Here is a 13,145-nt window from a genome sequence, read left to right as displayed (position 1 = left end):
GACTTTTCTTTGGCTTATGAATTTTATAATGGTTCAATGAAATTCACAGTAGGGATAATAGTTTGAGAAAAATATATTTTCCATTTTGAATTGATGTTTTTAAATACAAAAGCTGAATTCTTAAATACTAAAAGTCTTATTGAGTGTTAAAAAGGTTATAAAGGACTCACGTCATAAAATTTATGCCATAAAGAACAGATTTTAAAGAATTTATTAATGCAAGAAGAGTTTTTCTACTGTAAGGGGATATAAAAATCTGAGTTGGGGAAAGGGAAGAGGAGAAGCAGAAGAGAAAAAAGATTGTTAGACACTTACAGGGATCCTGAGAGAAGCCTTTTGCTCTATCTTCAAGCCTTGGAGTGGGGAGAAACCATAATTCTCCCAGATAAATTTGGAGGATCTAGGGACAAAGATGAGGCTTAAGGAGACTAAAGCCTCACTGAGAAGTTTACATAAAGTGTTCTAAGTATCAGCAATAGTATAGAAATTTCAGCATGAGATGTCTAGGATAGTGAAATATTGCTGTGAGTTCCCCATGTACCCAGCATGGTATAGAGAGGACAGAATGCTATTTACATATGAACAAAACCAGAAGCATATAGCCTGAAAGTCCTTTCTGGTGAGGTCTTGCTCTATACTAAGATGAGAAGAGAGTTTTGCAGGCAAGCAAAACTTCTGCCAGGAAGTCCAAGGTAGATGCCAACATAGTATTTGCCAATGGCAATTGGTGGCCAAAGGGATGATGTGCTCTTCAGTGGATGCTAGTAAATGAGGATGACTGAAGGCTAAAGTCAGCTCCCATTATCCTTTACCACTGGTGTAACTGAGAATGTTACTGCAATCTTGAGAAGAAAGTGAGAGGGGAAAACGTTTAGTTAATGGCAACATATTTGAGTACATGGAGTTAAGTGCAGTGAATTAATTAAGTATCCACCATTTAGGGTTCTACCACCAGGCAGGATGGACCCTCAGGAAAGATGTTAAATTCCATTATAAAGACTACAAAGAAATTTCTACTTCGAGTATACCAGAGTTGTATGTGTCTTACTTTAAACATTCAAATAACAAAATACAAACAAAAAGATTCACATATTCTTAAAATTTAGTTACATTTGTGGGTGAGTGATAATTGGGGATTATTTCAGAAGAGTTAAGTATTTTATCTTGAAGTCTACATCTGTGTGTCTACCATCATGAAAACTAAAATGTTATTCAGACTTGGATGGACATTAGGAAACAGTGTACAGTAGAATCACACTAAAGAAAAATGGTGACTATCAGACATATTCTTTTGCTAGTGATAGTAGGGCAATTATGGCACCATTCAGCTATTGAAGACTAGGTATATTAAACCAATAGCAAGATTTGATGTTCAATTTAGGAAAGATTTCCTTATTGCAATTATTATCACCCTAACTAAAAGAAAATAAGACTGCTTTAAAAAAGTCATAGTTTTAAAATAGAGATTTAAATAATATAGCTCATTAAAGTGTAGAATATTGCTCCTGTTATGGACTAAATGTTTATTTGCCCTCCCTCACCCCAATTTACATGTTGAAATCCTAACCCTCACTGAAATGCCTAATGGTATTAGGAGGTTGGGCCTTTGGAAGGTAATGAGGTCCTGAGGTCCTAAGGGTGGAGCCCTCATGAATGGGATTAGTACACTTATAAAAGGGACCCCAAAGAGTGGGCTAGCCCTCTTTCCACCATGTTAGCATACAGTGACAATCTGGCAGTCTGTATTATGGAAGAGGATTCTTACTAGAACCTGACCATGCTGGCATCCTGCTCTTGGGCTTTTAGCCTCCAGAACTGCAAGAAGTACATTTCTGTTGTTTGTAAGTCACCTAGTCTGTGGTATTTAGTTATAGCAGCCTGAATCAAGACAGTGCTGTTTTTGAGTTTTTGCATTTAAAAAAGTCTTGAAGCTGGAATTACTGGATAGTTTTATAATTAAACTAAGAGCTAAATATTACTAAACACTAACTCTTACATAGAGGTGGGTCTGTTCAGTAGGAAATTACAGATTGGGCCAAAGGTAAAGAAAATATGTTGTTATATAAATAAGGTGTTAGTAGATGATTGAATTGGTAGCACAAGAAGGAAAAAAGTCACTCTTCAACCAATCCCCCAAATTAAAACATAATAAAAGTAAAAGTATTCTATTACTACTTTCAAACTTAACTTCCTTATTTTATTTACATATAAGTACCTCATAAATCAGTGAACAGACTTTCTGTTCTCATAATAGGAAAGGCAAATGAGTTTTATATGTAGTCTTTGGAGTGCACGTAAAATTGTGCTTTCTTCCTTTGCCTAGTTAACATTGAAAAACATATAGAGTAGGCCATTTCAAATCAGATCCATTTAGAAAGCCTTATGCTTATTGAGACTGTAGTGGTTCATAGCCTACTAGGAGATATAATCTAATTCTTTTGATAGGGGACAATTTTTTTAATGTGCTATGTCAGTCCAAGCTCCTGCCCCCTTCCTTTTTTGATTTAAAGAAAGCTCAAGGATAGTTATCTCAATACTTTTCTAGTTTTAACTTCTTTTGAGACAACAGCTTTATAAAGCAAAAATAGATTTAGAGAGTTCACAAGACTTTCTTTCTCAAGAAATTACAACTGACTAAAATCTGGCATTTTATTTTGGGAGAAAATTAAGGTTTTTGGCTTGAGTCTTAAGTCTTTGAAGTTTTTGAAAGCCATTATAAGACAATTCACTTACATTCACATTACAGAAATGCAGTGGTTTTCACTTGCTTTCACTTTTTGCTTATAGTTACCCACAGTCATATGCTCAATAAATAAATTAGTTGGTTTAGTTCAAAGTAACAGCTTCTGTATAATAATAGGAATCAGAAAATAAAACTTCCAGTGTTTGTTCTGTTGCTAATTAGTTCTGTGATCTTAGGTAACTCATAATCTCTCTGGGATTTAAATTTCTTCATGTGAAAAATGAGAGAGTTGTTCAGATGATTTTAATGGAACATATCCAAAATTGAAAAAATAAATTTAAAGCTTTGCAAAAACAATATAACAGCAATTGGACAGCAGCCATCAGATTGCCGAAGGGGTCCTTAATGAACTGGATGGGTAATCATGATTATTCTTGTGGCAATCAATGCTATTTTAAATTTCAAGAGGTTTTTATTAAATTTTTTTGAGACAGGGTTGGGCTATGTAAGCCAGGCTGGACTTGAACTCAATAATCTCCCTGCTTCTGTCTCTAAGTGCTAGAATTGCAGGCCTGAACAACCATACTTAGTTGTTTAAGAGGTTTTTAATTGTACCCTTGGACTATATGCTAACATTGCCCAAAGCAGGAAAAAACCTAGTTTCCCTGAATTATACAGAATTTAAAGTATTTTTCGGCTCCAACACCTAGAAAGAACTGACCATGTTGACTGAAGAGGCAGTTGTCTAGTAAAATAATTTTATTTTCATTGGCATTATTTTAACAGATACTAGTAAGAATCAAGAATGTTTTCTTCCTGGCATATGCAAAAAAGGAGAAAGAAAACATAAATATGAAAGTATTAATTATAAAAGATTAGGCATTTCAGTATCCAACCTTGGAGAGTACTTGCATGCTCAGGCACTTATTGCAAATACAGCAGACTGGAATGACAATAGTAGAGGTTTTCTAGGTTCAGTTTGTTCCCTAATTTTCTCCATTTTGAATTTAAAAAAAATTCTAAGTGAAATTGGCAGCTATCTTCTTTCTCAGTAATTTTTTTCTTATCCAGGCTTGCCTTCAATGTATTGGATAATTTCATTAATTACTTATTAATTCTAATTTATTAAGGAACTAGACAGGAATTTACTAGGTAGATTCCAAGACTATTCAAAAAGGTTTCTAGGTCAATTTTCTTACTTACCCCTATAAGTGGTAAATATAATATGGGTGAAGACTGCTTAGCAAATTACGAGAAATATAATCATAAGTCCATTACTTTTATCCATTCTCACTAAATTCATTATTAAGTTATAGTGCATTTTCTTAAGAATTTAATTTTGAATCAATAACATGTAAAGTTTGAATGCCATCAAAAGCAGGGAAGCAATGAACTGATGGTGCAAATGACAATGCCAGTTGCTATGTAAGGTTAAGGCCATGTTCCTTAGTGCACAGGGAAAGTCAAGGTTAAATTCAGCAAATCAAGTCTTAGTTTGCTTGATAACAAAGAACTGCTTAATCTTATGGAAAAAAATATCCTTTTTCAAACCAAATGCGAGTCTGTGTTACATAATCAAACTACATTAACCCTTACCCTATGACAAAGATTCTTTACTTGACCAAATTTTAGTCAGGCTCCTCAACCTTCCTGTAGGCCCACCTACTCATTCTCTTATAAAATCCAATTTTAGCAAAGAACCCTGCTAATCAGTTTAACAATACCGATCACCCTGATACCTAATCAGGTTCCTTATCCCCCTTGGTCTTCCAGGTATCACTTCAGACATCATCCTATCTGTCATCACCTTGGCTTGCCTTCAGCAAGAATCCTGTTAGATCAACATGGTCAAGGTTTCTCTTACCCTTGATGTTTCCTCTTAGTAATTTTCTGTTCACTGATCCTTCACCCTGCTTCTTAGCTATAAATTCCTACTTGCTGGTGCTATATTTGGAGTTAAGTCCTCTCTGTCTCCTAAATCCCACTGAAAGTGTATTTATACCCTTCAGATAGTTCTGAATAAGGTCTTCAGTATCATGCTTTAACAAGTATTGTTAGATAATTATTTTCTTTAACACCTTCTAAGCAACTAAATAAGTTTGACTGATAGTTTTTCACTATACAATGCTGGTATTGCTATTTGAAACCTCAAAAAGAGATTACTAATTGGAGACAAACTTAGGCAATTTCCCCAAAGCCAGAGGAGATAAAGTATAATTTGGATAGCAGTCAAAACATACGAATCAATAAAAAAAAAACAGGTTTTAGCACAATTTTTGACAAAAACTCTGTTTAGAGGCCTACAGTGATTCCTGCTCTGGAGGTATTAATGATTAACTGGATTACAATAAATAGCAACTCCTTGTTCCCCTGCTTTCTTAAGCCAATAATAAATTTCAAATTGACTTAAACAATTCCAACTTACTTCAGATCCTCTCTCTCCTTTTAGTCCTTGTTCGCCTTGGTCACCTGGTTCACCCTTTAATAGGAACCCAAACAGAAATCACATGTATGGCAAAGACTAAATAAGTTATATTAATGTTAATTTTCTTAAATGTCAGAATTATAAAGAATGCTTTAAAAACATACTGGGGGCCCTTGTTGGCCAGAGGCACCTCTTAGTCCTGGTACACCTGCATGGCCCTAGGAATACAAAAGATTATATTATTAGAGTAAGTAGAGACATGTGACTTACAGAATAAGTCATTATCACTTAAAATGGCAGTAAACTTGCAAAAATCAATTTGAGTATGCTAGAAATTATGATTCTTCTTAGAAACAGTATAGAACTTATAATAGTTGGATAGTATGGTATATTATGATGGAAAAGTAGAGTTTTGTTTTTTAAATGTAGTAGGTTGAATGGTATCCTCTCAAAAGATAGGGCTGTATCCTAATCCTTGGAACTGGAATGTGACCTTAGTTATTAAAAGTTTTTATAGATGCCATTAAGGTATGGATCTCAAAGTAAGACCATCCCAGATCATCCTGTGGACACCAAATCCATTAACAAGTGTTCTTGAAATTGAGCCAACAAAGGAGGCAGATAGAAACAGCAGGGAAGAGGCCAGGTGAAGACAGAGGCAGAGATTAGAGTGATACAACCACAGGAATGCTGACAGCCACCAGAAGCTGTAAGAGGCAAGAACTGCTTTCCCAGAGCCTCTAGAGGGAGTGAGCCCCTGTTCACACTTTGATTTCAGATTTCTGATCTCTTGAACTAGGAGAATACATTCTTGTTGTTTTAAGCTATCCATTTTGTGGTAATTTTTTAAAGCAGCCTCAGGAGACTAATATGACTATTCCTAGATACTCTTGGGGGATTGGTTCCTAGACCCCAAATCTGAGGATGCACAAGTCTCTTATATGACATAGTATTTGCATATAACTTGTGCACATCTTCCTGTCTACTCTAAATCATCTCTTGATTACTTATAATTCCAAGTACATTGTAAATAGTTATCATACTATACTATTTAGAGAACAGTGACAAGGAAAAGGTCTGTATACATTCAGTAAAGATAGTAGTTTTTTTAAGAATATTTTGATCTGTAGCTGTTTGAACTGTTGGTTAGAAGTAGAGCGCTGACTGTATAGTAGACAACAAATAAGAATAAATATCTTTTTTCAGCCCGTCCCCCACTGTGGAAGGGCACCTTGGGCTCCATTTTACAACTAAGTTCACATCTGTTTGCATAGATCTATTGCTTCAAAGACCAGAAGCAATTACTGTAGAAATATCAAATGATTCCTACAATTAGCAGCCTGTTACCACTCTAGTTTTCCTGAGAAGGAATGCTGACCTACCACATTTCCCTTTTCAAATGTTTAAACAGAAAGTAGCAACCACCCAGGGGAAAGTTCAGCTGAAGAGTTGTGCATGAAATCTCTTTTATTCCCTTTCCTACTGTCTTTTTTACTCAGATTCCTTTCTTCCTACTTTCAGAATAGTACAGAAAGAATGCCTTAAGAGAGAAAACAGGATCATCTTTTTCTGGGCTAGAAAGGATTGAATACATAAGCTAACAATATTCTCACAGAAAAGGTCAACATTCTATGAGGAAATTATGTTTATTGAGTTTTGACTTCCTGATGAACCCTAATATATCTTTAGCTGATAAAGTTGATCTTATAAAATGCTTCTAAGAAATGAAAGAGGTCAAGAATTGATTTGTCTCATTATGATGGTATCTATTCACCTATTTGACACTTTTTATTGAGTTTCTAATATACATGAGAATTTTTGTGTTCTAGAAATTGGGATATAATAACAAAGGGAGACAAGAGTCTTCTCATAGATCTCACATTTTGGTGGATGAAGACAGATAATAGACAAAGAAACAAATGTATAAAAAATGTGATAAGGCAATGTAACACTTAATGCCATGAAGGAAATCAGGTAATATGCTGATAGAGCAGACAAAATGCTTTCAGATCTATTTAAGATAGGGCAGTAAGAGAAGGCCTTCCAGGTGATAACACTTCAGCTGAGATATATATGAGGAGGAAAAAAATAGCAATGGGCAGAAACAAAGGTGATTCTAGGAAAAAGAAACAGAAAGTAGAAAGAGCTAGGGTTCTTTCGGATTAAAAACCTAAGACATTACTAATTATCTCAGTGATGTTTGTTTTCACTTGAAACCAAGCCCAACCACAGAACCCTTGAAGAAAGGTATGTAACTTTCAATGTTTACCTTATAGCCTTCTGCTCCAGGCTCTCCTCTCTCTCCTTGGTCCCCCACTGGGCCCTACAGAGACCACATACAAAGACAATCAATTTTACGGTTGCATTTCTGAATGTAGACGATGCAAGTAGTATGGTTTATTCTTTTGGCAAAAATATAAACCCAAATGTTAATAACTTGTTTAGTTCTACTAAATAATTAAAAAAATGAATTTCAATGACATCAAAATCAAACATCCAAATGAACTAAATTCTGAATTATATAAACACAATCTCATAACAATTCTGCTAGTAAAATATTGAAGAAATGAAATCCAATCAAAAATGTGATTTTTAGATGAGTCTAGTATGTTACATATGATGCTAAAATAACTTGTATTTTTACTCAATGCTAAACCGACTGAAAAGGATTTAAGTGGGAGTATTAGCCATTTATTTCCATTAATTATATGAGACTATATTTACATTTTCTTAAATAATTTAATGATTAGTAGTTTTAACAATTATCTTTAATAAATTATATTAAATACAAAAGTATTTAATAGTCAGTCCTATTTGTTTCTTTGTCAGAAATTCTATTTATTATTTAACCTGTGAAATGTTTGATTCTCAAGGCATAAATTAACCTAATAAAATTGCATGAATAAACTTTAATCCTTAAGGTAGAAATCAATCAAAAAACTCCAACTTACCTTTTCTAAATATTTGTAATATAAATTTTGATAACATAAACCATTTTAAAGTCCACTTAAAACATTATTTATTATATACTAGAATCTATAATCTGAACACAAACAAATTGAAATTAGTTGTCAAAACCCATAGAACTTATTATGGAGTATTAATTGATACAATTTAATATATTCCTATGTAAATAAAGTTAATAGACATAATGTAAAGGCAATTACCTAGTCTGCTTTAATTATTTAGAAAATTCCTGGCTTATATTTTATACTTGTCTCATGTCTACTGGATAAAACCACCATAGTTATTATATTAGCTTTAAATATATAGGTATATTATATTTTAGCAGGCATTCTTTGATCCTGGTATGCCTTCAGAATTGGCAGCCTTCAGGTTGGGAATATCTTTTAAACTCATTTGTAATGGGTAAACTCTTTTATTTTTTGGTACTGGAGTTTGAACTCAGAGCCTTGTGCTTGCCAGATGTTCTGCCACTTGAACCATGTCCCCAGCCCTGGTCCTGATACACCTGAATCTGGTAAAAGAAAAGCACTGCTGTTTTCCACTTCCTACTTTTCTCCTGTTTGCTTTTTAAATTCATGCATTATTTCCATGTATTTTCTTTTCTTGGTGGTTTATATTTGATAAAGAAACTTACATACTCTTATAGAGAAGGCTGTCTCTATGAAATGGCTTGATTTAATCAGAAAAATTCTGGAATCTTTTCTATTTCTAAAAGAAATATCACTTTCAACCAGATCAAAATATGAAGAGTGACTACATATTCTGCTTCTGTGCTCTAAGATTCTTTTATCCTAAATGATACTGAGAAAACAGAAAATTCTAACCAATTATATTTTTGCGAACTAAGTATTTTTATTTTACTCACTTAATTTACATGTAACCTTCATACAGTGTTTTAGTCAAACACAAATGAAGAGATAATTATTAAGATGATCAAGACTATACGAGCTACTTTTCAAAAGCTGTGGTGGTTATAGTTAGTGCTTAAAATATATAATTACAAGAATATAGATCTGTGAATCTTTAAAGATTACTGGTTCTGATAACTGATACAGGAGTTTTGAAATCACTTGGGAACTATGTGCAAACTACTATAAAAAGTATATAGTTCAGACTTTTTAATACTTTAGAAATAAATCTGAACTTGCTAATTAAAGAAATACTTGCCCTAAGAAGTCTAGGGAATATAAGTTTTGGACAATCTCAGTTAAAACTCATCATGCATTCGACACTGAACATTAAATTTCAGAAGTTACTTTCTTAAACCTTCATTTTGGCTAAAGATCTTGAACTGAATATTTTACATGCCTAAGACTGTCACATAATTTAGACTTCGTGATGACAAATACTACTATTACTCTCCTATCAAGGCATGTTATAAAACTAACAAAATAAAACTTTGCAAAGATGAAATTAGATTGTGAATGTCTTAGTGCGTTTCATCTGGAAGTACCAAAATAATTTTAGAAAAAGACCTACTGGTTCACCTCGAGGCCCAGGTGGTCCTAGGATTTTGCTATCTTCTCCTGGGTAACCCTAAAATGAAAATAATGATTTATTAACACAACTAAATTAATAAAATAACCTTTTAAAATACATACCCTGTTATTTTCTAATCTGTCAGAAATATAAATTTTTGGCTTTATATTTTTAAGTGAAAACTTTTACCTAAAAAATTAAACATATGGTATTTCAGACACAATTATAATTTGTGTATGGTTCTTAGAGTGTCAATCTGTTTTAATTACATAAAAAGCATCTTAGAAATTTCTCAAAATGCAGGTTTTTAATTATGTCACAAATCAAAAGTGCTGATGTAGCACCTAACTGATTAAGAAATTTTAATTTAAGAGAGCTATAATTAGTTATCTAGAGTCTCAAAACCTCTTCAACATGTAATCAATATTACTTTCACAAAATTATACAGTTTAAAAAGCACTTTCTATTATTTCACCTCAATCTTGAAATAATCCATGGAAGGTATTTTAATAATTTGTTTAAATTCTGGTTCTTGATTATTATGCTCTTCTAGTATTTGCAAAACTCCCAACTGGAAAAGTGACTCCTTTATCCCTTGAAAATGTTTCCATGCATTCTTTTAGAAAGAATTCATAAATTAAATGTTAGCTTTAGAATTAAAATGCCAGCACACACACATACTTTTTCTCCCTTAGGTCCAGGCAACCCTGAGAGTCCTGGTTGACCTTTATGGCCCTGTAAAAAAGACAAGTAAATAGATATTTCCCATATACCCAGCCATGCTCTACCCAATGCCAACGAGTCCATGCTATTAGACATTGTGCTATTCTGAAGGGAAAAAATTCTCTCTATAGGGGGATGACAATTAAATATGTTAAAAAGGTTTATCAGAGAGATTTAATCTTTATTTGCATACCTGAGATATAATATTTAATATAAATATTTTAATGTGTGTGCATATGTATGTAGGGATGCATATATATATTATATATGTATATATATATAATATATATATTTAACTAGAAGTATTTACCCTATATCCTGGAATTCCTGGTTCTCCATCAGGACCCATCAGTCCTACAGAACCCTAAAAATCAAAGTAAATATTGGTGAGAAAGAAAATAGACAACTGTTTGAATCACTAAACTTATATGCCAATTATTTAAAGTTTTACCTCTAACATTTCATTGTTTGAAATTCTGTAAAGTCTGAAATGGGAAAACAACAAAGCAAAACAAAAAACCAAGCCCATTTTTTGTATTTATTTTTCTTCTGGTCCACAGAAGTTCCACAAAAAAAAAGTTTCTAGTTTATTTTTGGTATGAACATACTTAATCATATTAAAAGAAGTACTTTCAGTTGTCAGAACACTGCTGGCCTCTGGCAAATTCTGGGAAATACAGTTGACATCTGTTAAAGTTTGTGGTAGATGTACCTCCCTGCGTTTCAGAGCGTGAAGTCTGATGGTTTCTGATATGGTCCCTGTGGGATCCGGGAACATTCTATACCACTGAGGGTTCCAGATGCTTTGATGAGTATGTTTCAGCACTGGTCAACAAAACTTATTGGCACAGAAATACTGACAACTTATGTGTAACTACCACCATACGGTTACTTTTACTGTCAATATTTTACAGATGGGGAAAACCATACAAATTAAAGGTTCATCAATAAATGCCCTTAATTTATTGAAAATATGACTCAAGTAATTGAAAAAAAGCAAAATAATGATCCTAAAAAGTCCTATTTTTCATATTATCAAAAAGTTTCCACATCAACTCTCCTATTTGGGTCTCAAAACAAATAGATGAGGAAATTAAGGCTCAGAATAAGTGACTTGCCAACTATCACACTAACCAGGTGCCAGAACCAGATGTCTGGATTCTGCATGCAGAATATTTCCCATTTGATCATTCTGCTTCACTATATTTCATGACTTCTTTAAAATCCTAGCTCTAAAAAAAGTTCACATTACAATTATTAACCACAAATCAGCATATTTAGACTCATTCATTTTAGAATAGATTTTAGTCTGGAAAAGAACTGTACAAAGTTAATTTAAAAAAATTAAGAATTCAGTCATTATGAAGACAATTTAGATTTGAATGTAAATGCTCAATTCACCCTTTTAAATGAAAGTAACCTAAGAGCAGTTACTAAAGCTTTTAAAACCTAAGAATCTAGTACACGTTTAGCTCAGTGTACAGCACTTGCTTATCATCGAGGTCCTCTGTTCAACCTCCAGCACACACAAAAAAAGAGAAGCTAATGCATATTGGATCAAGATGAATGAATGACATATTTTTGTTTCTGAGAGATGGAGAGAAGAAAGCTACTTGTTTATTTGTAATCACAATACTGAAAGAAAAGTAAGCATCATTGGATCAAGATTTCGTGATCTGAGATAGGAAACTAGAGTTGAAATATGCACAAAAGGAAATTGTTGCTAGTGTGTAAATGGTCCCAAGGAAGTTACAAACTCTGAAATCAAGAGTGTAAGGGGCAGGAGCTTGACTAATTGGAGAACAGAGTCAGGTCTTTTTACTTCCTGCTTGTGCTGCTGTCAGACATTTTCATAGAAGTTAAATGAATAAGCATGGGAACTTCCTAGAAAGGCAGTCATGGCTAAAGAGTGCTGCTGAACCCAAGGATAGAAAGATCAGAGCCACTACAACAAAGAAATAAAATGTGTGTTGTATAAGGAAAATGAGTTGTGACTCTTAAGTTACCTAAGAGTATATCTTCAAAATATGTAACCTTCCAAAAAGTAACTGAGCAGAAGACCTCAGTAACCTCTTCCTGAAATCAATATATATGTATATATATATATGAGAGAGAGAGAGAGAGAGAGAGAGAGAGAGAGAGAGAGAGAGAGAGAGAGAGAGAGAAGTGTTGTGCTTCAGATCTGTAATTCCAGCTGTTTGGGAGGTGGGGGTAGGAGGATAGCTGTCTCAGGACGACTGGGGCAAATGATGAGACTGTATCTGAAAAATGAACTAAAGCAGAAAGGGTGGGAGGCATGGCTCAAGAGATAGAGCACTTGCCTAACAAGTTCAAGGCCCTGAGTTCAAACCCTTGCACTGTCAAAAAAATAAAAAGAACTATAATATAAACCAAAAAAAGAGGAGAAAGAAATAACACTAAAGCACAGATTAATAAAAAGAACAGAAAAAAGTTGAGCGAAAAACAAAGTAGACTCTTTTAACTGACTAATACAATAGCAAAATCTTAGGCAAATCTAATCAAGAAAAAGAGTAGATCTAATAAAACAATATTTGGATGATAACCTAATTTTTCCTTATTGTTACATTTTTTTTTCGTGGTGCTGGACTCAAACCAGAGCCTTGTATAAGCTAGGCAAGGGTTCTATTGCTGAGATATGTCCCCATCCTTAAAAAATTTAAATTATTATAAGAAGATATTAAATGTTGTTTTCCCTACTAAATTTGAAAATCTAGAAAATTTGAAAATAGATGATTTTTTTAGGAAAAAATTTCAAAAACTGTATTTGAGAAAAAACTTGAAAAGGTAGCCAAAGACCTATTACTAATAAAGTAACATCAAGTCCATATTTTAAAAAATTTATTAGAA

At 33.3% G+C, this 13,145-nt stretch overlaps 1 protein-coding gene and 1 long non-coding RNA gene across 11 annotated transcripts in view; one reads left to right on the top strand and one right to left on the bottom strand.

Annotated features, from left to right (window-relative positions):
- Col24a1 (collagen type XXIV alpha 1 chain) overlaps window positions 1-13,145 on the bottom strand; it is a 353,893-nt gene that overhangs the window by 80,207 nt on the left and 260,541 nt on the right. For all 10 annotated transcript variants that reach the window (XR_012449831.1, XM_074079547.1, XM_074079548.1 and 7 more), the window contains 6 exons: window positions 10,588-10,641; window positions 10,236-10,289; window positions 9,555-9,611; window positions 7,378-7,431; window positions 5,273-5,326; window positions 5,109-5,162 (listed from right to left, as the gene is read on the bottom strand). Coding sequence is in view for 9 of the 10 variants with exons in the window: in XM_074079547.1 (XP_073935648.1) it covers window positions 5,109-5,162; window positions 5,273-5,326; window positions 7,378-7,431; window positions 9,555-9,611; window positions 10,236-10,289; window positions 10,588-10,641 (327 nt within the window). In the remaining variant the exon portion in view is untranslated. The remainder of the gene's footprint in view (window positions 1-5,108; window positions 5,163-5,272; window positions 5,327-7,377; window positions 7,432-9,554; window positions 9,612-10,235; window positions 10,290-10,587; window positions 10,642-13,145) is intronic.
- Window positions 1-13,145, top strand: part of LOC141424872 (uncharacterized) — a 196,170-nt gene that overhangs the window by 78,240 nt on the left and 104,785 nt on the right. The gene's annotated exons all lie outside the window — the stretch shown is intronic.

Source organism: Castor canadensis, chromosome 7, assembly GCF_047511655.1.
Source record: "Castor canadensis chromosome 7, mCasCan1.hap1v2, whole genome shotgun sequence".
Taxonomy (NCBI): domain Eukaryota; kingdom Metazoa; phylum Chordata; class Mammalia; order Rodentia; family Castoridae; genus Castor; species Castor canadensis.
Note: the sequence above shows the minus strand (reverse complement) of the source record. Positions and strands in the feature narration are given on the sequence as shown.